This window comes from Copidosoma floridanum, unplaced genomic scaffold (assembly GCF_036245765.1).
Source record: "Copidosoma floridanum isolate Cflo_tuat_1 unplaced genomic scaffold, Cflo_Japanese_pri ptg000030l, whole genome shotgun sequence".
NCBI classification, from domain to species: domain Eukaryota; kingdom Metazoa; phylum Arthropoda; class Insecta; order Hymenoptera; family Encyrtidae; genus Copidosoma; species Copidosoma floridanum.
The window spans coordinates 35,895,436-35,922,932 of NW_028321907.1; the positions used below are offsets into that span (position 1 = coordinate 35,895,436).

The 27,497-nt window shown below is 36.5% G+C and overlaps 1 protein-coding gene across 2 annotated transcripts in view; it reads right to left on the bottom strand.

The window, feature by feature from the left end:
• Window positions 1-26,353, bottom strand: part of wapl (cohesin release factor wings apart-like) — a 436,770-nt gene extending 410,417 nt beyond the window's left edge. Inside the window, exon 1 of one of the 2 annotated variants that reach the window (XM_089596620.1) lies at window positions 26,151-26,353. Coding sequence is in view for 1 of the 2 variants with exons in the window: in XM_089596619.1 (XP_089452745.1) it covers window positions 23,468-23,654 (187 nt within the window). In the remaining variant the exon portion in view is untranslated. Of the gene's footprint in view, window positions 1-23,467; window positions 24,635-26,150 lie in introns of those variants that run through there. The other variant, XM_089596619.1, reaches the window with a different exon arrangement.
• Between the last annotated feature and the right edge of the window lie 1,144 nt (window positions 26,354-27,497).

Sequence of the window (27,497 nt, forward strand, 5' to 3'; positions counted from 1 at the left end):
TTCGGCTCGAGTATCGCTGAGTAGGTTTGATAGTCGTCCAGGTGCTTGGATCTGCGTTTAAGTCGATCAGATCGTCTGATTTTGTCCCCTATCTCCTCGTCCGAGGAGTTGAGGTCTACTTGTTGGTTCTCAGCGAGGACTTCATCCATTGGTGCGATAGCTGGCTGTTTAAGCGCTTCCGGTACTGAGATCAGTATAAAAACTTACAATTTGGCTTCAGCGGGGAACTGGTCCTCAAAAAAGGTTACGTTACGTGCTGTGAAGAATATTTTTTGAAGTAAAAACTTCTTATGGCGCGTTGGGCACTTTTGTGGGTGAGCATTCTCAGCCGTTCTCGCTACAGACGAGATTTTACACAGATATACTCCGCGTGTATTCTTATAATATATGTATACTACACGCGCTCTTTGCATGGGCATTCGTTCGTGCTCTCGCGACAGATGAGATTACATACCTATATGTATACTCAAAGTGTATAGGTATACGAGAGCGCTGCATGCTAAAAGCAGCGTTGGTCTGAGCATTATTCCACGCTCACAGTTCATGCTTGATCACACATAGCGCCGCTGCCTGGATCTCACCGCGAACTACTTGGCGCGAGAATTCAAATTCAAAATCGTATGATTTTTTCAGCAGATAGTAGGCACAGAAATTCAAATTCGAAAGAAATCTTTGTATGTATTGGCTAATTAATGCCTAAAAATATTGGATAATGTTGTATGATTACATACATAAATAGTATACCAAGAATTCTTTCGTATTTGAATTTCCGAGCCTACTGTCTGTTGAAAAAATCATACGATTTTGAATTCGAATTCTCGCGCGAAGAAGTTCTCGGTGGGATCCAGTCAGCGGCGCTATGTGCGATCAAGCATGAACTGTGAGCGTGGAATAATGCTCAGACAAGATTGAGAGTTTTTTATATTTATTTTATAAATGAATATTAAACGGAAAATTTATTGATTTAAATATTTCATTTGACTTGTGTTGCTGCTATGGTAATGTGTTAAAAAAATTGATTATTTTTGTATTTACTATTTACTAATATTTACTCATTTAAATAAAACCACTTCCTTCGAATATAGTTTCTACATTATTATACTTCATGTCCATTCAAAAAATGCCCACATTACTTTGATAAACTTGATTTTTTATGTACAATTTCTCATGTCGCGAGCGCACCTAAAAATGCTCACCCAAAAAAAGTGCCCAACGCGCCATAAGTTCAAGTTTTCACTTCTGCCAGCACTCCCGGAGTGCTTAGTTTACAGGGTCCCACAGTTTGTAGCCTTTCTGAAAGGGAGCATACCATACAAAAATACATTCCGAGGCTGCTGAATCCATTTTGGTTCTCATGTGTCGGGAACGAGGCTCAGTGCTCTGTAGCCAAACGTTTTCAGACTTGACAAGTCAGGCTTGCGACCGTGCTAAACTTCTTCGGGTGTCCTCTTGCCTAAACGTACTTTCGGTGAACGATTGAAGAGATAGAGAGCTGTTGCGATGGCTTCTGTCCAAAACTCATGACGCAGTCTAGCTTGAACAAGCATGCAGCGGGCCTTATGCATAAGAATCCGGTTCAGTCTCTCTGCCCTTTCATTCTGCTGGGGATTATAAGCAATTGATGTTTCTCGCTTGATCCCTTTTTCCTGTATAGTGTGAATAACCTCGGTGTTATTAAATTTTCTACATTATCCGATCTTAGGCGTTCGATTCCCCGACCATACTGCACGTCCATGAAGTTTAAAAAGTGCCCAAGCGAGTTGGCCACTTGATCCTTTGTTTTTAAGTAGTACTCGAAGGCTTTGTGACTATGGTCGTCTATGAAGGTTATAGGAAGGAAATACTTTGAGCCTCCTAGTGATAGTGTGTCCATTTGACAGACGTCAGTATGTACGAGCTCCAGATTCTCGCTGGCACGCTTCTCATTGTCCTCGAACATCGTCTTTGCCATCTTGCCTTTGACACATATATCGTTCAAGGTTCGCTGCCTTTTCAGCGGTGGCACTGTAAATTTTGTATTTGTCTGTGTTAAACCTTAAATTTAATTTGTACACATTTCCCTCACACAATTGTCCACATACAGATAAATTTCCTTCCTTGTCACGCACTTTGCATTGTTTACCGCGGAAAGATACACGGTACGCTTTTCGAGTTACTACACTCACCGACAATAGATTTATCGCTAGGTTTGGCACATGTAGTACGTTGGTAAGTCTGACTTTGAGGTAGCCGTCAGTACAAGTATTGTTTAACAACACTTCTTCTATGCCTTGGACTGGACGAATACCTTTGTCTGCCACAGCTATGCCCGCAACGTTCGTACTGCGCTCGCCTAAAATGGCTGTACCTTAGTGACACATATGCTTTGATGCACCGGAGTCAAGGATCCAGTCATTCTCATGTACGGCGTCCCTGGCCGTGAAGCTAAACATCGTGCTTACTGTGTCCTCTCGATCCGATATAGAACTGCTACTGTTGTTGCTATCTTTCTTTGCGTCAGCTTGGTATGCATGGCAATTTCTTTGTGTGCACAACTTACAGTCACGAGCGTAATGGCCGGAGTAGTTGCAATTGAAGCAACGGTTGCCTTTGTGTGGCTCGCTCCTTAGCCCTTGTCTTTCTTCCGTGACCGCCGATGAAAGGGTGGGACGGTATAAAGCCCTTCTATTGGGTAATTTCTCACTTCCCCTGTTCGGTCCTCTGGGAGCAACTTGGTTTTCACCAGGTCAGCAGTTATGTCCTGCCCCGATGCCTCGAGAGCCATGATAATCGGCTTGTACTCGGAAGGAAGGCTGGCAAGTAGTAGGGCACCAACCCAGTTGTCTAGTAAGTTCATGCCTGTTGCACGAAGTTGCTGGGCGGCAGTTTGAATTTTCCGTGTGAAATCCTCCATCGACGCGCAATGCTCAAGCCGCATCGTGGATATTTCCTGCAGCAAACTTACTTTGCGCTGTAGCCCTTTCTCGTCGTATGCCTTACGTAACTTTTCCCATATCAATAATGGTGTCTCTAACTCTGCCACGTGGACATAAACACTCGGATCCACGGAGAGTATTATCCGGGTCTTTGCCTTCATGTTTGCACTAGCGTCCTGATTAACCTGTGTGCCCGGCGTCAAGGGCTCGATCGTACTCCAAAGCTCCTCGAGCTGTAAGTAGGCCTTCATGGCCACGGCCCAAGAACGATAATTCTCGCGCCTCGTTAAACGGTTCACCACGTGGACGCCTCAAGAGCGCTTCACGGGGCCATCGCGACTCACGGCTTATCACTTAGCACGCACACTTCTTTTGCACCTACACGGTTCTTGAGCTCGATCGTTCTGGGCCCATAACCTTTGTTGGTGATTGGAAGAGCCAGGAGGAGTAGGGTGCAATGAGTGAAACACCAGGTCTCAGTATTTATAATGTAACCACGTGGGGGTTTATTCACTTCCAGAATAGAAAGATGTTAAGGGAAAGGGAGGATTAGATCCAGACTTGATCCATTATATTGATCAAGCCTGGAACCATTATGTTCGCAGTTTTGGATCCATAATGGGTCCATTTTAGCTAAAGTACTGGATTATAACATACACACAATGTATAATACTATCTGGCTTACGAATATATATATATATATATATATATATATATATATATATATATATATATATACATATACACATATGTATGTATGTATTCTTGCATGCACAATTAATGTACGAAGCTGTGACTTAAGTTATAAATTAACCATTGAAAAAGTCACCCCGTTAGTGCTCTACAGTTTACACTGTTCATGTTAAGTATCATCGGAAAGTCTAAACAATAAGAATCCTGTGATTGTAAATAAAAGTAACAAGGTTACGTTACCTGGCAAGTTGAGTAAAAATAGCAAAAACCAAGCTGACTGCATGTATTTAATGATTGAAGTTTTGGAGTGCACAAAAGTAACTATTTGTTTAACTAGGATTTACTGTCTACAACTAATTGGATCACTAATGAAAATAACATTGACAAGTCGATAAACGGAAGTAATTTTGTTTTATTACAGATATTCTCATTTAATTTTAAATATGTAAGGAGTATATTTTAATTTTTATTTTTTTATTTATATTGATTCGTTCAATAAGTTCTATTTTCACGTACGGTTTCAAAGTACAATCATTGTCAATCAGTTAGACATAATTTCTACATTTTAAATGTCAATAATTCTTTTCACAATAAATAACACGCTGAATAATACAGCATCTGGACGAAAGCTTGATCCATTTTTTATCAATTATAATTATCTGTAAGCCCAGCGGCCTGGATCTATCATTGATCAAAAATTGCGAACACAATTGATCCAGCCTTGATTCATTCAAGGGGGCAGTGCCACAAAATCCAAAAATTTAAGAACGCCTTGAAAACTTTTGTATTCGCTATGCGCCTATGTCAGGTGGCGCCGTTGAGTGAGAGAAATTACCCCTTGCTAAGATCGCCAGAATGCATGGATGGAGTCTTATAGAAAAATTTTTTAACAAATTTAAAAAAAGGTTATTAAGAGTGGATTGACCAAATGAATCATTGATTTGAGCGTGTATCATGTTAGTATGCATGGATGGAGCCTTATAGAAAAATTTTTTAACAAATTTAAAAAAAGGTTATTAAGAGTGGATTGACTAAATGAATCATTGATTTGAGCGTGTATCATGTTAGTATACAGTAGTAAATTTTGTTTGGTGTTGTCATGTGAACTACAAGATTGGAAAAAATAAAAACATAGATTGCGACTATGATAACATAGCATATATAAGTGCATTATACATGCTTACAGATATGTAAAGCTTAAAGGATACAGGTAATCCCCGGAAACGTAATATAAATGTATATGTTAACCTAACCTGTCATTAGTATTTACGTTTATTGAACACTGTGTTGTAAGAAATAGATAAATGTAATCAGTACCTGTGCTTCTCAAGCTCCACACGTGCATATGTATATGCACTCATATATGATACATTATTATGGTCGCAACCCATGTGTTTATTTTTTCCAATATTGTAGATCACATGACAACACCAAACAAAATTTATTTCTGTACACTAACATAATACATGATACATAAAACATAATACATGATCAAATCACTAATTCGTTTGGTCAATCCACTCTTAAGGTGGCTCCAGCGCCTAGTGCCGTATCAAAATGGGGAGACTAAAAATTAATCATTATTTTCTTTAAAATGTGGTATAAAATTATCGTAGAGACTGTTGTAAGCCATATTCTACATTTTATCTGTTACTTTAGTGAGTTAATATAAAAAAACAAAAAGTTTTATGGTGCCCTAATTGATGAACTGTTACGGTACGCTCCTAAGTTCAAGAGTAGTTATACCTATATATATGTACTCTGCAGAATGAAGACAGCTGAGAGCTGACTTGCACTCGCAACTGTATACTTAGTCTCCGATTATTTAAAGATTTTGTTCGATAACAAGACACTTTTCTCATGTCATCGAAAACTGCGTAATAATATATACAAGATAGTATGTTTTTTACACCTTACGGGTTATTTATATAAGTGCAGCAGTAGGTTGTATATCGCGTAAGCTTGCATCCTATCTAACCCGTCTTAAAACTACGATTTTGCAAGTATGATTTCTTACAATTTTCATCGTCAACCTTAAATTTTTTTCATACGAATAGAAAAATGGGAATTCAAAGAATATAATTCAATTTTATTAACCTCGGTTGGGTTATTTATAATTTCAACATTGAGGCCATTGGAGCCACCTTAATAACCTTTTATCAATTTATTAAAAAATTTTCTTATAAGGTTGCGTACATTCTGGCGATCTTAGCGAGGGACAATTTCTCTCACTCGATGGCGCCACCTGACATAGGCGCATAGCGAATAAGCTAACAATTATAGGTAGAAAAACATTAAAATTTCAGACACCCTAGCTTTACCGTTTTCGAGAAACAAATTATCTATTTAACATGCACTCTTATCGGAAAAAGAGTATTTTACAGATTGCGATTTTACAAAATTTCAGACTTTGCTAAAAATTCAAATATAATGTGAAATAGTATGTTTTAAACATCATATTTCAAGAGCAGCACCCTTAGTTTTACCATTGTTTAGTTATAACAAATTAAAAGTGTGTATTTAAAGATCCGTAAAGATGTTGCAACGGAGATTTCACCACCAACTCAATGTTGACGTTCAATATGACCTCTAAACGTATCTATACTTATACGAATAGATATACAGAGGGTTTTCGCCTCATGTGGCGTTGCCACATTTATTTTCACTTGTCTATTTCGGAACACATAATGTATTTCAGAACATGCATTGACTATACTTTGTGACACTAACCCCCTAGGGAGGTTCGGTCGTTTTTCCCGGGGGGGTGAGCGGGTATGCGGGGGCTCCCATAAGACACCGTGTTAAAATGAGTTGTACTAACCGTGCATGAAAACGTTCGCCTACTGTATCATGGTTACTGGAAAAACAATTAATTTTTTTAAATAGAATGAAAAGTGGGTAATTGACTTAATGCCAACTCATGCTCAAAAACAAATAACTTATTTAATTAATGAACTAATTAAAAAGTGAGGTAATCTTTGCTGTCACTTAATCATCATAAAAACAACTTCTTTATTGAATAAACTGATGAATAGCATAGATTGTCCATGATGGGAACTGAAAAACAGCTATGCAACTTTTTGCCGTTACTCTCTCAGCAAAGTAAAAATTGATTTGTTGTATGAACCAATAAATAGCTGAGCTACTTATTGCCGTTCTTTGTTAGCTATTGAGATAATTAATTTATTAAATGAATGAATAAAAAGCTGATTAACTTATTGCCGTTACCTGATTGCCAAATAAATTATTCAATTATCGAATATACAAATAAATAGCTGAGCTACTTATTGCCACTGCTTGATCACTAAAGAAATGATTCATTTCTTAAATAAACTTATAAATAGCTAGGCTATTCATTGCCATCGCTCGGTCGCCAAAAGAAGAATTTACTTAATAAATAAATAATTAAATAGCTGAGCTACTCCTTGCTGTCGCTTGCTCACTAAAGAGTTAATTAGGTTACTAAACAAATAATCAGCTAAGCATATTACTGGCACCTCTTGCGCCCTAAATAAATAATTAATTTATTTATTAACTGAACTAATTAATAGATAAGCTACATTTTGATGCCACTTGCACACCAGAGAATCATATTTACTTATTAAACTAATAAATAGCTAATTAACTTATTGCCACCGCTTTTGTTCGCCAAAAAAATAATTTATTTATCAAATAAAATAATAAATAGCTAAGCAACGCGTTGCCACCACTTGCTCGCAGAAGAAATAATTTAAGTATTGAATGAACTGAAAAAAAGCGAAACTGGTCCTTGCTATCAGTTTCTCGCAAAGAAAATATCTTATTAATCGAACAAACTAATAAAGAGCTAAAATACTTATTTCTGTCGGCTGATTACCAAAAAATATTTCGTTTATTAAATAATGTATTAAAAAGCTGAGTTACTTCTTGCCGTCTCTTGCTGATCAAATAAATATTTTAACTATTAAATAAACTTATAAATTGCTAAGCTCATTCTTGCCATCGCTTGCCCGCCAAAGAATCATCTTAGTTAATACATAAACTAATAAATAACTGAACTATTTGACTCGCGTGTTGACCGCCTTAACGTACGGACGTCACGTTTACAGTGTCCGTGCTAAGGGCCGGGGTTTTTGTGGTTGCTGAAACTAAAAGATAACTTACTGAGTTGGAGACTATGAAAGGGAGACCGGCGAAGTGTAATTTGTAGAAAGGAGGCGAGAAGGGTCCAAGGATCTGCAAAAAGTGTCGCTCAAAGTAATATAGGTAATTGGAGGTTAGAAAGGTGCACGCGGCGCTGGTGTGAGTCTACACATTGTACTATGAAAAATGAGCGGCAAACAGGGAGAGAGTGCTCTTGAGACCCGCAATACGAGAAACAAAGGGCTAACAGAAGTGAAGAACTCTGAAAAAAAGGAGGCAAAGGTAACGATAAGACAGTCTGGTACAGAGAAAATGGCGGGGAAAAGCGTGTTAAGGCAATCTACTCTCGATAACCAAGTCACAACGGATAGAAGAGCAAAGAACGTGGATTTCGAGTTTGATTGGAGAGAGGAGGCATGTTTGTGCCGCGCCGTGAGATTGGAGAGCGAGAAAGTAAGAGATGCATGCAGAGAGGAGCTGGACAAAGTACGACAAGAGAGGATAAAGATAGAGAGAGCAATAATTGATCTAAAAGAGCTGGAGATACAGGTAAACAAGCGGCTGGAGGACTGTGAGAAGAGGATAGAACATTGGGAGAACATCGAAGTGGCAAACAGCGAAGATGGCACGTCAAACGGTTCAAGCATGAAGCGGTCGGCTGGTTTGCAGTCATGCAGGGGCAGCTACAAAGGTGATTCAACGTGGAGCATAACAACGGGTATGAGTGGCGTCAGCTTGTCTGATAGAGAGGTATTTAAAATGAAAAAACTTGTATACGAAAGGGACCGGGCAGATAGAAGAAATAATATTATTGTTTAAGGGGCAGCGGGGTTGGGGCATGATGTAAAAAGCGGGGTAGAAAATTTTTTGTCAAAAGTAACGAATGGACGTGTACAAAAAGTTGTGAGTGTACGTATGAGTGGTTCAGTTATTGTTGTTAAGCTTGACAGTGTGGAAGAGAAAATGATTGTTATGAAAAATAAGTCCAGCTTAAAGGGAACTAGTATATACATAGAAAATGATATGTCATACGACGACAGAAAGAAACAGGAAATGATTGTAAAATGGGCAAAAGATAAAAAAGACAAAGGCTGGGAAGTAAAAGTGAGGCAGGGTAGGGTACTTGTTGGAGGGGTATGGAACAGGTGGGAGGATGTTGTAAAGTCAGAAGCCACAAATGCTGAAAATATCAATAATATTGGTGTTACACAGGGGGAAGGAGGTGATAAAGCGAAAGCGCTCAGCAGACCAGGAGAGAATAATGATTCTGTAAACGCGGCGAACATTGAGATAGTTGAAAGTAGTGGATTGGAGGATAGCAATAGAGAGGCTGGGATCTCAATAAGAATAATAAATTGACTGATCAACGAGGCTCTGAGCTTTCTAGCGATAAAACGATTTTAAATCTAAATAAAAATAAAAATAAGAATTTTTTAGAGTAGGGCAGAGGCGGGGAAGCGGATGTAAGATTAGTGTAGGGGATAGAGGCTGTGTTGATTTAAATTCGGTATTGTTCTGGAATATTGCCGGTTTTCATAGTAAAGATAGAGACTTCTGGAACTTTATAGAGGGGGCCGATTTTGTAAGTCTGTCCGGAACTTGGTTGGAAAAGAAGGACTGGGAAATTGTAAAACATAGGCTCTCTGCAGAGTTTACATGGGAAGCAGTTCATGCTATCAGAGAAAAGAAAAAAGGGAGGGCTAAAGGGGGTTTCTTAATTGGAGTTAGGAATAGGTGTTTAAGTGCAGGAAGCAAAATTGTGGAGATTGTAAAAGAGGGGCTGGTGAAGTCTACAATAATAAATGGGAGGAAAAATATTAATATTCTTTTAATTTATAATATGGGTAATTTGGCTGAGCTTATTGAGGCACTAGAAAGCACGGATTTTTTAGATGAAAATTTAATAATTGGGGGGGATTTTAATATTAGAATAGGCGACTTAGATGCGGGGGCAGGGGGGAGGATGATGGAGCCGACATAGGTAGAAGAAGCAAAGATAAAGTAATTAGCAGAGAAGGGCATAAGTTAATAGATTTAATAAACAACAAGGGATGGTATCTGTTGAACGGGAAATGGGAGGGTGACGAAGAGGGAGAATACACTTATATAGGAGCAAGGGGCAACTCCGTCATTGACTACGTGTTAATAGGGTGTTTCTGGACTGATGAAATAGAAAAGTTTTGGATAGAGAGTAGAATAGATTCTGATCACTTGCCGCTCAGGTTAAATTTGGTGGGTAATGTTATAGAGACAAAGAAGGTTCACAAACGAGAGGAAGTAAAGAAAAATATTTATTTGTGGAATGATAAAAGTATATTGGAATATAAAAAGAATACAGAAAAATTCGAAAACACTGCTGGGATAGATTTAAAGGCTAAAGATATTTGGGAGTTAATACAAAACAAAGTGTGTAGAGCTATGATTAAAAAAGAAATGAGGATAAAAAATAAGAGATTAGGGGAGAAACGTTGGTGGGACAGAGAGTGTGGAAAAAAGAAAAGAGAGGTCAAAAAAGCCTTGATTGCATGGAGAAGGGGGGAAAACAATAAGGATAGTTACTTAAATATAAGAAAAGAATGGAGAAATCTATGCATTGGAAAAGAAAAGGAAGATAGAGAACGGGAAGAATTGGAGCTGAGAAGCATTAAAAATGTAAGTGAAGTATGGAAGTTCTTGAATAAATTCAGGAATAAAAGAGAGGCCGTAGAAAATAATATAAGCTTGGAAGGGTCGAAAAGTCACTTTAGAGTACTGTTAGAGGGTGAAGAAAAAAGGGTATTGGGGGTTAATGATATTTTAATGGACAATGAGAACGAAGAAGTGGGTATCAATGAAATGGAAATTAATAAAGCAATAGGAAAGCTGAAAAAAAAGAAGGCGGCAGGAATAGACAAGATCCCAAATGAAGCCTGGGTACATGCGGGTAAAGAGGTGAGGGATGCTTTGTGTGCAGTTTTATTTAAGGTATGGGAGGGGGACGAAATACCGGAAGATTGGAAGACGGCGATTATTGTTCCCCCTGTTTAAGAAAGGAGACAAAGACAAACCGGAAAACTACAGAGGAATTTCGCTTTTGCCAACTGCATACAAGGTGTATACTGAGGTGTTGAGGGGAAGATTGGAGAGGGAAATAAATGAAAAAGGGATTTTACCGGATGGACAGGCTGGATTTAGAAAAGGTAGGTCGACTATTGACAATATACTTATTTTAAATTATGTGATACAGAAAGCCAAAGAGGGTAAAGGAAAAGTATACGCCCTGTTTGTTGATTACAAAGCAGCCTTTGACACTTTAGATAGGGATAAACTGTGGGAAATCATGGGAAAAAAAGGGATTAGCAAGTATATAGTCAGCCGAATAAAAAACCTGTATAAAGAAACGAAGGTCAGGATCAGAGTAGGGGAGGAACTAACGGACGAATTCTGGGTGACAAAAGGTTTAAGACAGGGGTGTTTACTGAGTCCTATTTTATTTTGTATATACATTGCAGATTTGGAAGATGATTTCAGGGATAGGAACGTGGGGGGTGTAACGATTGGGAGGAATAGAATATGGTCATTAGCGTACGCAGATGATAAGGTATTACTTGCAACTAACAGAGAGGCTATGATTGATATGATGAGTACATTGAAAAGGTTCGTAAAGAAAAGGAAGCTGATCATAAGCGAGGAAAAATCAAAAATATTAGTATTTAATAAAGCTAATAATGGCAAGAAAGAAGTGTGGAAATGGGACAAAGGGGAACTGGAAGAAGTAAAAACGTTCAAGTACCTGGGGTTTAACTTTAATAGAGTAGGAAATTATAAAGATCATTTAAATGAATTAAAAAGAAAAGGGATGGTGGCTGCAAAGAGAACATGGAGTTTGGGGGAAAGAAAATGCAAGGAGGATTTTGGGAGAAGGGCAATGCTTTATGAATATTTAGTAAAGAGTACTATGAGTTACGGGGCAGAAATTTTCGGATGGAAAGGGGCAAAAGAATTAGAAAAGGTACAGACGGATTATTTTAGGTGGGTTCTTAAACTAGACTTCTGCACTCCAAGGTACATAATAATGAGGGAATTGGACAGGAATTCATTGGGTTTGTAGTGGAGCATGAGAGCTTTAAATTATGAAGAAAAGATTTTCAATCAGAGTGAAGACAGACTTACAAAATCGTGCCTGGTAGAGGGGTTGAAAAATAATACAAAATTAAAAACGAGTATGGAAAGAGAACAATTCTTGAATAGTTTGGGACTAAGCGGGGTGGAGATAGAAAGATTAAGAGATAAAGGGGAGAATGTCAATAGGATAGTATTGCAAAGACAAAAGGATATCGAAATGCAGATGATTGACAGTAAAATATATGCTTCCAAGTACAATAAGTTCTATAAAAAAAGTTGAGCCGGTGGGATTGCCGTTATATTTAAAGAGGTACCAAAAACAAACATGTATTAGTGTAATTACAAGGGCACGATGTGGCAATCTAGAAACAGGGAATAAGTATTGGTTAAAAGAAGAGGAGAAAGCTTGTGTATTATGTAAGAAAGGGGAGGGAAATTGGGAACATATGTTGGAAAAATGCGAAAACTTAAATGTAGAAGAGGTACCTAAAGATATGAAATTGCAAGAAAAAATTTACTGGCTATTAAATGAAAATATAAACAATGCGGCGTTTAAGATTTTAAAAGCAATAACTAAAGCGTTCGATTCAGAAAAAAGGGGTAAAGAGGGAGGAGGGGGGGAGAAAGATGAATAAAATCAAGTATGTAAACATCGAAAGGCGGCGAGCAAAAGTGTATGATATGTCATATAAGTATAAGGGGTAGGTTCAGGAATAAGTCTAACTATGAGCGTAAGAACATAAGCTTATGCGTGTGCATGTCAATATGAGATGTAAAAGTTACCAAAGCTTATAGAGTAAAGTGTTATTAATACTAAAAGAGATGTAATGTAAAAGTTTGGAGAATAGGATTAAGTGTAACAATGTAGTTTGTAGTCTTAAGATGATTTTGTAAAATTAATATTGTAATTGTAATTATTACACAGATATGTATGAGAGTCCGTTTTCTAGGCCTAAATAATGGCTGAAAACTAAAAAATAAATTTAAAAAAAATAACTGAACTATTTATTGCCACTGCTTGCCCGCCAAAGGAATAGTTTATCTATCATATAAACTAATAAATCGCTGAATTTCTTACGGCCGTGGTTTGCTTGCCAAAGAAATAATATATTCATCAAGTAAATTAATAAATAGTAGAGCTACTCATCGCCGTCGCTTACTCGCCGAAGAAAGAATTAATTCATTTAAAAAACTAATAAATAGCTGAGCTACTCCTTGCTGTCGCTTGCTCACTAAAGTTATTGAACTAATAAACAGCTGAGATTCTTATTGCCATCACTTGCTTGCTAAAGAAATTATATATTTATTAAAAAAATGAATTAACAGCCGAGCTACTCTCCGCTTTCGCTTGCTCAGCAAAAAAATAATTTATTCATTAAACTTAGAAATAGCTGGGCTTGTTATTGGCATTCCTTGCTCCCCAACTGAATAATTTATTTCTTAACTGAACTGATAAATAGCTGAGCTATGAACTGCCATCGCTTGCTCGCCAAAGAAGTTGTAAATTTATTAAGTAAACTAATTAACTGCTAATTTACTTACTGCCACTACTTACTCAGCAAGGAATAAATTTATTAACTCAGTAATCCATCAAAAAGCTGAGATACTTGTTGTTGTCGCTTGCTTAAAAAAGAAAAAGTTTATCTATCAAATAAACTAATAAATCGCTAAACTTATTGTTGGTACCGCTTGCTTGCCAATGAAATAATATATTTATTAAGTAAATTAATAAATGGCCGAGCTACTTATCGCCGTCACTTGCTCGCCGAAGGAATAATTTATTCATTAAATTAATTAATAAATGACTGGGCTAGTTATCACCACCGCTTGCTTACATAAGAATTATTCTACTTACTGTTAAAATCTCCAAAACAGCAAGGCTTTTTTAACTGGAACTTTCTTTCCCAGTAACAAATTTAATTATTATTTAGAATGTTCTTGTAATTTTAGATTAATATATTTATGTAAATCTTGAGCAAATCTTACTCGGTGTTTACATAATATTCATTTAACAGTTACCCGATTTTTCATTAAGCTATTGTTGAGTCCAACTTTTGCATACTCATTATCAGGTGCAATTTGAACAGAGAAAGATTTACTGTGAAAAATGTGACGAAAAAAAAATCGTTAACTAAATTATTAACTGATTTGTGGTAAATAAACGAATATACAATTTAATAACTCGACTGACCCTCTTATTCATCTCTATATTTACCTCTCTATTTTTTATTGATTATTTAAATAATCTTGTCTTTGTCATTACATAATTTCTACAGGTGTAGATTTTGCAATTTTCTTTTGATATTTAACGTTGTGTATGATTAATGTTTTCTCTATTGATGAGCTCAAAGAAAAATTTAATCCAATAGAAAATATCGTGAAAAAAGGATAATGGAAAAAAAGAGTAAGAACAGATCCAGGTGTAATAAAATGTTTGTTATTTCTAAAAAAAAATTAGCTTTAATTTGTAAAAATGTTGAAATGTAACTAATACTTAAATTTTTAAAAGTAGCATTTCTTTACACAATTTTGTCAATTGAAAATGTTTACTTTTTTTAAGTAATTTAACAATTTTGGCGCAATAACTCTATTGATTGCTGTAACTTTAAATATATTGGCATGTATAGCAAGCTACAAAATATTACTTTGGAAGCTTGTGGAGCTACATAAATTACGAGAACACTAGTTGGAAGCGTTTTAATTACAATTATTAGAGTGGTTGGAATTGAGCAGTTTGATCATAAATTTCAGCTGTATAGTCTGACTTAATTGGTATATTATTTGGTTCCGGTACTAATTTATTTTTGTCTCCAACTCTCATTGTTAGTTGAATAAAAGGTATAACTTCAACTATGGTATTATTCGCATAGTTAGCTACCATTAAACCAGAGACTGGGGACTCTACAGCATTATTTTCATAATATACTTCTGTTTGCATCATCGGTGAGACTTGTGGGAATGGGTCCATGCCAGGACATAAATCAACATTTTATTCAACGTTTCAGCAGATCAATGGTCAGCTCCACCTTACAGAGAGTATACTATTGCCTGGCCATATAAAGTAGTGCTCACAACCAAGCAAGCTCATCTAGGACACTAAGACACATTCAGAGGCCGCCCAAGTGATAGAGATATGGGGGGGCTCACTATATATATATATATATATATATATATATATATATATATACATTTATCTTATTGCGTTATTCGAATTTTTTTTAAAATATGTAATCAATTTAAAATGAGTAAAAAATACAATATGTATTATTAGTTATTATAAACCTACTTAGTATATGTATATACAAATTAACTATGCAACAACATACATATAATGACCTTAATTGCCGATAGTTTTTCACGTATTTTAATTGAATCAATCAGCAGCGATGTGAAGATAAAATTAACTTATCATAATTATGAATTATTAAAACATATTTTATGACATTTATCTCAAATACAAATAGATAATTAATATGATTTTACTTTTTTCTGGCAATTCAAATGTAACTTGTCTTTCAGCATTTTTTTATATAAATTCTCTTAGTGATGGATTTAGATCTATGTTTCGTCCTCTTGATTTGTGTACACATAATAGAACTAGATAAGTCAAACGATTATATACCCGAAGCGCTCAACGCTTTGTAACCCAATTGATCGAGTGCCTGCACTGATAAATAATTATTAAATAAATAAATACCAAGTGCTCAATGCTTTGTAGCCCAATTGATCGAGTACCTGCACTGATTAATAATTATTCATTGAATAAATCCTAAGCGCTCAATGCCTCATAACCCAACTGATCAAGTCCCTGCACTGATAAATAATTATTAAATGAATAAATCCTAAGCGCTCAATGCTTCATAACCCAACTGATCGAGTACCTGCACTGATAAATAATTATTAAATAAATAAATAACAAGTGCTCAATGCTTTGTAACCCAACTGATCGAGTGCCTGCACTGATAGATAATTATTAAATGAATGAATCCTAAGCGCTCAATGTTTCATAACCCAACTGACCGAGTACCTGTACTGATGAATAATTATTAAATAAATAAATCCCAAGAGCTCAATGATTTGTAACTCAACTGATCGAGTACCTGCACTATAAAATAATTTATTATTAAATTGATAACTCCCAAGCACTCAATGCTTTGTAACCCGACGAATTAAGTGCCTGCACTATTAAATAATTTACTTCTACATAAATGCATCTCAAGCGCTTAATGCTTTGTAACCCGATGGATCAAAGCTTTTAGAGCCAGGGATTTATTTAATTCATTATTATTCAATAGTTCAGGCACTTGATCCGTCTAGTTTTAAAGCATTGAGAGCCAGGGATTTCTTTAATTCATTATTATTCAATAGTTCAGGCACTCGATCCGTCTAGTTTTAAAGCATTGAGCGCTTGGGATTTATCTATTTAATAATAAATTATTTTATGGTGCAGGTACTCGATTAGTTGGGTTACAAATCATTAAGCTCTTGGGATTTATTTATTTATTTATCAGTTGTTTAACAGTACAGGCACTCGACCAGTTGGGTTACACAGCATTGAGCGCTTGGGATTTATTTGTACGATGCAAATTGAACGCACCCTTTGATTCGGTTTTTTTTTTTATTTTATGCATAAAGTTATCAACTAAGGCAAAATTTGAGCATGACTATCTGTCTTTTTTTGTCATTTTGCTCGCGAGCAATCAAATATTTTTTTGACATTTATGTCAAACTGGGGGGGGCTGCGCCCCCCAGTTTAAAAGTTGGGGGGGGGGCTCGAGTCCTCCATGCCCCTCCGCCTGGGCGACCCCTGGACACATTTAAGTTTCCATGATCTGTTTGAGCCAATTAGCCAACAATATCACCACCCTAAAATAAAATTTGTAATAAAAAATAAGCATCACACAATAAAAAACAGAGTTGTGAGAAAAATTTAACTGCTATGTACTGGAATATCGAAATTAGGATTCCAAGAGAGAATTCTATTGTCTTTTGCATAACTGAGAAGATCAGAATTATAAGGATTCCAGGTAATTGATATCAATTTCCTTCGGTGGTTTTGGAATGTTTTTACGGTCTGGTTGCAAATCTCAAATCCCACAGTTCAATAATTGGAGTTAAATCCTCTTCTGAAGCAAGAGACAGCTGTGTGATTATATATCAGGATGTCAGTGTACTGATTTCCATCTCACTTATATTTCAACTAGCAGCCCCTCGTCTCGGCTTCGCCCGAGATTTACTAAATAAAACACCGTAGTGTGTTGACATGTAATGTGAAACATTTTCAGTTAGAGATTTTACACATATTCCTGATACATCTTAGAACAAAAATCTTCCTATTAAAAACATATTTTTTCGGAATCCATATAGTTTATTTGATCAAATAATAAGGTGTAAAAATTCAAAAAAATAATTATGCTGAAAAGTACCGTGCGTTCTTTATGCCATAAAATAATCGGTGGCCATAAGAAGCCGTTTATTTACAATTTCTCCTGTGTAATTCACGAAAAGGGCTATTTTTTAAAGCTGTTAAGATTTTAAACCCCCAAAAAATTTAAATTAAAAAAAATTTTTTTTTCTCATACTCACAACTTTATTACCAGAGCAACAAAGTCCTGGACCTTAAACCCTACGTTTATATTGCCACAAAAACACAAATACATTTTTTACTCATTAAAAAATCTGAAGTAGGATCTTTAAAGATTTCAGAGATTGCTGTGAGGGTACAATGAAAAGCTGATTTCTCACGTAATGGACTCTTTAGTTGTCGATTTTGACGCTGCTGTTTCAATCTCGATAAATTCTCTGCGTCAGTTTCTTGACGCCTAAGTAAAATTGTATTTATTAGATACACTTGAAGTTTTTCTTCCAATTCACCCTCTTGCGACTTTTAGCATGCTTAAAATTTTTGTGACCCTTAAAAGCTGTTTTCTGTCAACTTTGTTAAGTTCTAATATATTTGTTGGTAAGGTAGTTCGACGTCCGATGGCCCTAAAAAAGACCGGTGAGCTTCTTAAGTTAACTCTTTCTTGACTGCAGTTAACAGCAATTGTGACTGCCTGGATACCTCAGGGTGATCTTCTCTGGCCTGCTGTTGAAAACCCAGACTGATCGGAAGAAAAATTACAAAGTCCGAAGCTTTGGGGCTAGTTGTAGTGCTCTTTCCCAACCTTTCCCGGTATAACGTCGAAGACATTGGTGTCTAAAGCACCTTTTTTATTTGCAAATTCAGTTGTTTTGGTGATCCTAGATGGGGAGATTGGTTAGTGATACTTGTCCAGTGGAGGCTGTCTTGTTGGCTTAAGTTTTTTTTCCTTCATAGCTGTTATAGGTTTTCCCAGCGCAGACCTTCGAGAGGATCAGTGATTCCTGGTTAAATGCTTAGAGTCGAGAGGGTAGTATAGGGTCATCGGTCACCGGGTTTTCCAGCCTTGCGAAGAACAACTCCGCAGGTGACGTCTGCTTGTGAATGGCTGACTTGGTTCAATAGTGCCCGTCTTAAGTTAATATAGTCTCTTAGTCGACGAATCTCTTCCGGAAATGGTAGTAAAAATGTATTTGTTGGCAAGGTAGTTTACACTTAGGTGGATCCTAAAAAGAACCGATGAAATTGATGGTTAAGTAGGGAACGTAAATACTTATAATGCCCCTAAAAAGCGCCAGTGGTTAAACTTCCAGGCTATTCTTTATTATTATTCCTGATGATGAAGAGCTGGCTACGGGTTGCTTGATTCTTACCCTGGGAGTCTTGATGTACGGAGACTGTGATGGAGGGAGGTACGCCGCTGACCAAAGAGTATCTCGTCTTCGGGTCGTTCCCCAGATAACCAATCGCTCATCGTTGGACGGGAACATATGGGTAAGCGCGTTGGGGACGCGACGACCAAGAAGGTAGCCGTTGTGGCTGCCCGTGCTCCTCACAGCTGTTTTCCATGGCTTACATTTGTAGCCAAAAATTCTCTAACTGCACCAGGTGGGATGGTGGGACTGCCACACAACTCTGAAGAATTGGTGCAGATTGTGCTCTGGCTAGATATGTCTCCTGGTATTATGCCAGAGACGTCATCGGTTGGAATTAATTTTTTTTTATCACACTCGTCTAGATTCAGGGTGAATGGATACCTAGGTCCCTTCCCCCTTACAGAAGAGTGTCGTCCGTAACCGGGATATCCAGATGCAAGACTATCATCTACATTCTCTATGCAGCTCGTTGAACTGTCGAAGTACGAATGCATCAGATACCTAGACGCTCCAGCGTATTATAACCACACTTATTTAATTCTGTTGCAGGTAGCCTCGATTTTATGTTGACGCCACCTAGCGGATTTTACTGAACCAAAGTGAAAAGCTGGCGTATTTTTGCAAAACTTTGAGCTCATTTATTGCTATTGTCATTAAATTTTTTAAGATAAAAACTATTCTAAGACCATCTAGAAAGTATCATGAATCAGTGTGCAAAATTTCAGCAAAATCGGTTCAGTAGTTTTCGCGGTTAGCGATTACAACGGTTTTAGCGAATTTGCTTTATATGTTAGTAAGATAATGATGAAGAATTATTATGTTAAAATTCCTGATGATAATGCTTATAGAGGCTCTTGAATTGGCATCGGTGAGTATTACCATGGCTTAATTCTTCTTCAAATGACACAACGCTGTGAAAATGTTGAAGCAAGAATGTATTGCACTGTCAACAACAAAATGCTCTAATGTCAATTATGAATGTGTAAAAAAAAATGTTGCCAAGTAACGTACCTCATGTATTCCATGATTTATCTAGTACATCCTCAGGTGGTAAATTTTTTTGGAACTAGGAGACATAGGCTCATTTGTCCCATTAATATACAAAGTATAAATGTCACTACCTGTCGTACCAGTAGCTAGAAAATGAGACTGAAATGGATTAAAGTCCAGTGCTCTTACAGGACTTCTGTGTTTGTCGGGACTGCTAATCAAATAGTTGCTGTCGTTCTCAAACATTTTGTCAGCAAAGTGAATTATTATTTTTCCAAAATCATAGCAACTCACAATAATGCCAGCTGGATTCGTTCCGCCAGCTCCCCAAATTATTTTGTAAAATCTTGATGGTAATTATAACTATCATACTAAATTTCTCAACACTACGAATATTTTAGGTACACATGAATAAAAAAAAGGACAAAACCTTCGATCACTTGGCACAGTGATCTTGATGTACATATCATACAGCCTGGCTGCTCCAGGTTGAGAGAATACAAATCCAAACTGGCATTACAATACTAAAACTGATATCCAACTGCTCTGAGCAGCTGTTACGGCAGCCGGCAAAATTGGAAAGTTGGTGGGCTGCTGGACTGGAGGTGACCAGGTCACATCTACAGCTTCATGAAATTTCTTAACCTCCACAATTTACTTCATTTGAATAATTGTAAAGACCATCTACTACAACTGCACTATATGTTTGGAATATGATGAGCTGCGCACTTGTTAACTTTGAGCAAGTCTGAACTTCATTTTTGTTATTAACTGTGCTATTAGCATCACATGGCACCAAGTTTTCATGAGAGCGTTGAGTGACTTTTCTCTGTACCTCCATTGTGAACAATAATTATTAAAAAACTCTTTACTACAGCCTCTGGAGCAACTGGAGATTGACAGCCATTCGATGATTTCAGAGATTCAGGTACATTTTCTTGTCAAACTTCATCAGCCCTTGATTTTTCTTATTATCCTCCAAAATTGTGCTTGATAAAACCAATAATTGAAATTATAACCTCTTGCTTCTTGTTAAGTTTTTTTTTGTTTTGGTTGATTTGATTGCAGGAAAAGTAAATCACAACTTTGTGACTGGAAACTTGTGGGAATTACTCATTTGTCAGCAATTCTACGTTAAAGTCCTGCTTGATTTATATACAAATTTAAGAGAGACAAAAACTATACAAAAAGAGAATTAAAAAACAAGCACTGCAACTCACCAAACACTGTTGGGCTTATAACTGAAATATGCAGTTTACTTGTCAGATCTGCTTAGTCAGATCTGCTTAGCAGCTACTTGTCAAACTGCTAGCACTAACAGTAGTATCTTTGCTCACCTCATCGTTTGACTTGGTGAGAAAGGCCAGACTTGTCAGCTCGACCAAGATGTAGAAAAAAGGAGTCAAGGCTTCTTCGTTATCAGCACCGGCACAGGACAGCACTGGGCACTTATGCAACGATCAGCTGACAAAATACATCATCATGTGCTGACGGTCATGTACCCGAGACTATAATTATATGTATATGCATGCATTCGGCGACACAATATATGTGCATATTTATAATCTTGCAGAGCTGCAATTTGAGAACCGCTGTCGTATCAGACGACGCTCTGTGCTGTCGCGCAGCCGCGACCAAAAAGCAGTCCCCCTACCACTCTTCTTAGACGGGAGAGTGGTGGGGGGACCACTTTTCGCCATCTTGAAGCCAACACTGGCTATTCACCGTGCTACGCCTGCCCTACCCGAGTTGCCACGCCTACCCCATTCTAATACAATTTTATATTGTTTATTACGATACTTATATAAACTTTAGAATGAAAAAAATTGTTAGACGAGAAAGTTAAGGACCTGAGCTATCAAATTAACCTATTTTTGGTTACAAATTATAACACTTTCGACCTGCTTTAAGCTATTGAGAAATGAAGGAAACCTTTTTTCAGTACACTACATTTAAAAATTATAAAATAAACAGAAAACGTTATTGTATTACATTAAAAACGGAGGACAATAGTAAGAGCCTTTTTTATTTAATTTTTGTGAAAATCTTGTTTTTAAAATGCATGAATATTAATATTAATAAGGTGCCACGCTATGCAGCCCTGCTCGATGTGCCCTCCCTTCTCCTATATACGATTGTTACGTTCACAAATATCAGCCAAAACTTCCAGACTCATAAGCAAACCAAAGTATTTGGAGGCCTACCAGCTTTTTACAACAATTATGTTACCTGAAAGATTTCGAAAAAGCTCAAAGTATACCAAAGGCTGCTCAATAATATTACATTATGCTGGATCAATTCAAGTGAATAAACGGATCTGGCACTTAGAGACTGTGTAATTAATTCCAAGATAATATAATTTCAACAAAATGGATTTTAACAAAAATGTCATGGCAAAAATATCACTATACAAAAAGCCAAACTGGTTGTTAGATGATTCTTTTCAGTCATTGGACTTGACTTTTATAAGATGTATTCACCACTGACCAAGTACACAATTCTCAGATTGTTGTTTGTTTATGCAGCAAGACATGATATGGATGTTGAAACTGCTTTTTTTGTAGGTATGGCGATTTTCAAGAAGAAATATATCTCCAGCAGAAAAATGAATTTATGAACAAAAAATCACGCCAAACAAAGTTTACTAATTGTCAAAAGCTATTTTCAGACTGAAACAAGCCTGGAACTAAACCTTAGATAAAATTTTAAAGACATAAACCTTAAATGGTTTCTTTCCCACTAAAGGACCTTGGTAAAGTCAAAAGATGTTTAGGCACTAAGTACGACTGAGTATATAGAGTAAGCTATTGCATCCTTTATCTATGAACACCCTAATTGAACCTGGTGGTAAGCCTAAAACTAACTTATCATCAAAGTCAAAGGAAAAAATTAAAAAGCTTGCAGAAATTCTTTACCAGAATGCAGTAAGGGCAATTATATATACATACTAAGTTACAAAACCAGACTTGGACTTTGCGATTAACACTGCAAATAAATTCAACAAGTACACTGAGAAACATTAGAATATAAAAAAGATTTTAAGGTAACTCCAAGGGACCAAAAACTGCAATCTTGAATTCAGCAGACAAAAAGATGTAATTTAAGATTAGTCTGATGCCAGGGCCAGTTGGGACAGATGATCTCAGATCAGTTAGGGGATATATCTTTTTACTCTAAAGTGGTGCAGTACTTACCTGAACTGAAAAATTTGCTCCATTTACTTTTACACTTGATAGTTTATTCCAAGATCTCACAATGCCTGACTCTGTAACCTTAATTCAATAACAGTCATCAAAAACGTTGAATTCCATGATATATTTTTACGATGCAAAGTATCAAATAGTTAGGTTTATTATAACAAAAATTTATGGATGTACTTGTTACTTGGATTAGGTAAGATAATAACAAAGTAAACCATTAAAGTATACGAACAATAAAATAGAACATCTTATTAATATTTACAAACCCCTATTAGAGCAGCTGGTCTTAAAAACACTGTCTCAGATTGGACCTTTTAAAATTTTAATTATAATAATACTTGTTTATTTGAAAACGCATTCCATAATTTATCCGAGAACCATGTGAAGTATATATAAATATATATACTTTTTTTTACTTTATTAAAAAATTTGTGATACAAGTACAAATGGGTACAACTGTTAAGTTTAGCAGAATGCTTATTTAAATGTGAATCGTTACGATGCAGAATCAGATGACAAGAATCAGCATGGATATTTTCTTTAGAATCGTTAAGTGTGTTTGCAAATTTAGACTACTTAGAACTGAAATTTTCATACTTTGGCGTAGTAGACGCACTCTTAATAGACTTAAGTTAGATTAAGTCCATGTGAATAAAAGATAAGTTCTATTTATTATCGTTTATGCAGATAATTAAAAGTTCATACCACTTATGCTTGAACTTCTTATAGAAGTAAACGAGGTTATTCCCCATTTTCCAACAGTACCAGCAGATTTTGCAGCTGAAGGTCGGCTATTACTTTCTCGAAACAATTTATCAAATTGAATATTACAAGATGTAATGCTATTATTTAATTTACGGTTATAAGATTTGGTGCAACTTTTAGAAGCCATTATCCCAAAATAACTGTATCACTCATGTCATTTCTTAGCTAAGTTGATTTGATACAAATAAGCTGTTATGTAAGCGCATTATCTTCAAATTTAAAACACTTTATCACTTATAAGTACACAAAATACACTTTAATTACTTTATTTAGTTTAAGTAAATAACTTTAGTTTACATGCAATGTACACAGTAAACATCAATAAACACTTTACTGTAACAAAAAAAATTGTCTTTCATACCAGGCATAATTATACCGAATATGACTGTGAAAATGATTTGAAAAATTTGCAATTACTTTTTAAATCAAATATTATTCTTGTAAGTTCAAGACTAATAGTTTCAAATTTTCATTGCACAAATTCTCGCATGGATATGGATAGTACTTGTTTCATTTCAAAACCACTACACTTAACTTTTGTGTAACACAGAAATGGCTACTTCCTTCATTCATGTTATGTTTCTGCAATACACGAACAAAAATTTTTGAAACATGCAAAATCTTTTTCTTATTTACATGGCATGGATTGAACAACATGTAAATTAAGGGTGAAAGTTGAATTCTACTATGGTACTTATTACATCTGTATTGACAAAAAATGCATTTGCGGCTCTAGTATAACAAAAACCTAATTATGCTCCTCAGTATTCAAAAAAATCTAAGAACGATTCAAGTAAATTCCATTTAACTTTTAAGCCAAATAAAATAAAATAAAATAAAATAAAATAAGATAAGTTATTTCTATGGCATGAACCGAATTTAGGGCTGAGTCAAGTTTAAATCAATATCTTATTTTCACACTAATGCGTATACTTTCCGAACAAAAATGAAATAAAAGTAATTGATTTAAAGTTTGATTCACACTGATACTATCCCATCTTTAAAAGGTCCATAGTAGTAAATATTGATAATCTTTTGTGATCAGTCGCCAGTGTAGAAGTAATTCATTTAGGCTACTTTCTCAATAGTTGATTAATCAAATAGCGCAGATGCAGTCTGCTGTTTACGTAAAAAAAAATGCATTTCCATTTCTTAACGTTGCAAAGGCAAAGGGTACGTTTTTTTGTGATCGGTCGGTCGTTCCGATTCCGCCATCAAGAATGGGTTCGGTTTTTTTTGTAGTCGATTGTCGATAGGGGTAGTCGGCATAGACATATAAAGAATAGACCGCTTACTAGCAGCAGGGGCAGTGAAGCTCGGGTTTGAGAGATTGTTTAAGATGTTTATTATGCCCTGGGGAAGATCCCCATCTGGCAAAAATTGAAATTATATGTGAATAATAGCAAACTTATGACAGTAAAAAACAACGTATGAATAAAAACTATAAGAAGAAAGGACAAAGTAAGGCTAGTGTTTTCAAATGCGCAATAGAGTTTCTGGACGCGGTAGAGTGCAGAACGGGAAGGCAGGGTAGTTGATTGTGATGTTGGCAAAGAGGATCTACGCGTAACCTCACCGCTATCGGAACTTTCCGTTGCAAAAGTTCCGAAGCCAATCAGAGCAGAGCTACAGCAGGAGTGGAGGGAAAGACTTATTTCTCCTGTGAATAATAACGCAAGTGCCTATCCCTACACAACCCGGGGCAATTACTCGTCGCTTTGACTATTTATAATATATAAAATAATAACAAAATCGCCTATCCCCACACAACCCGGGGCGGTTACTGGTCATTTTGATTATTTATAATAAATAGAATAATCCAAGCGCCATTAACTTGCGCTTGCATTATTATTTTACCTATTATAGGCAATTTACAGATATTACAAATTAGTTTACCAGGCATCGATACATGCGTAGAAAGAAATAGAAAATAGAAAGATAGCAGAAAACACAAAAATAGTAAAACTAGTAAAACTAGGCAGCACTAGCTGTGATAAAGCAGGGCATGCAATATGATGCAAAATCACACGGTAGGGCAGATGATAAGGCAACTCAGATCACTTAATAAAGTGAGTCACCATGCAGCAGACGGCAGTAACTGGATACACGACAGGTGCGATCACGGTGCAAGATAAGACAGGTGGTACAAAGTATTGGCCACAGGGCACAGGGACAAGTTTTTTCTACAGTGGCCAACAGGGATAGGTTTTCTACAAAATTTTTAGTATTCTACTGTAGATTTGGAAGAATGAAACTGTCCACAACGTAGAAAACTGTAGAAAACGTAGAAAATGGAATTGAAATATTTTGTTAACCTCCAAACGATGTATAAATAAATATAAAACTTCTATATTTAACTGTGTACATGCTTATAAGTTCATCAACTGTACATTGTTGAGATACAGAGGAAAATGAATCGAGGAAGGTAAACTAAATACAGATAAGGACGTGACTAAAAAAAATACGTGTACTTACAGTAACTAAATCTTTAATTTAACAACTAATACGTATTTTACACTCACTTAGTAGACTGAATTTATGTGCATTTACTTGAAATGAGGGTTTCGACAGTGTCGAAGACTCCATGTAGAATACTATGTAGAAAAGCCTTGGAATTCCTTACCGTATTTTCCGTGTTTTCTACGCGTAGAAAAATTACCTTTTCTACAACCGTTTTTCTACCTGGCCTTCCCTGGTGGCCAAGCTTCGGTATATTTATCTTACACTCTCGATTTGCATAAAGCAGTGTGAACCCCATAGACATATAAAGAAATATAAATTCTTTATATGTCTATGGTGAACCCTCGTCAAGTTGACGTAGGTGAGTCTCGGGATTGAGCCAATGAGCTGATCAGCAAGAACTTGGCACTTGTGCAAAGCGGCGGGGGGAGGGATAGCAGGAAAATATCCTAACCTCCAAGCCCCCGTTGCAGACTCAAGCTCACCATGGCTCAGATAATGTAATAAAGCGCGGAGTTTGTTATAACTTTAAGCACACTTAAAAAATATACGAGCCTACCAGCGAGCAAATCTGCAACGAAATTTATACTAAACACAACAATAAGGCATAGAAAAGTACTGACCTATCAGAGCACGCAAAGGGCATGTTTAGTCACGTCACAACTCACCGGCAGGAGGGAGAGGAAAGACGAGGGCAGTGAGTCTTTCTCTCTCGCACACACATGGAGTGGGGCCGTCCCGTAGGGCGAAGGGGCACAGGCAAGAAGACAAAACAAAGGCACTGGTGCATACTCCTGCCTCCTGCCTGTGCCTATACTCCCATGAACCTACTCTGTGAGTTTGCGAGAGAATAGTGGGCTTAGGGAGTGAGGAGAAAATGTCCACCTTTTGAGGCTCATGGGAAAAGGCGTGAGCTTGAAAAAGCATCATTTAGCATATACACACATCACGATATACATATATATGTATGGATATGTACATACATACAAGTACATAACTAAAGTCCCCGTGAGCCTCGAATGGCGGTTAACCAATCACGAGCGGTACCAAGATTGTCCGCTCACACGGAAAAAACTTTTGAACGTACAGAGCCCAGTTACGCAGGCTAGAGAAGTTCAAATCGCTTTGAACTCCTACTGCACAAGTGTACAGGCCGCCTTGACTCAAAGATCGAGTCACACGAGTTCAAAACAGCGTTTAACTGAGACTTCACAACCATGCGCGCCGCGTGGCCTATAGTTTGGGCTTGTACAGTACGGTATAGCATTCAACTGCAGAATCTCGAGCACAATGTCCAGGCTCAGCGAGCTCAGTGCTTCTCCGAGCTCTCTCTCACCGAATTTCGAGCTATCAGCAGACAACTTTTGGGCTTCAATGAATACAGCCGTTCATTATACAGAACGCCTACAGGTAAATGAGTTAAAATTAATATTTTATATACATACATGCCTGTGAATAATTTCACGAAACTTATTTAACCTTTATGTAACTCATTAATATAGTATAAAAT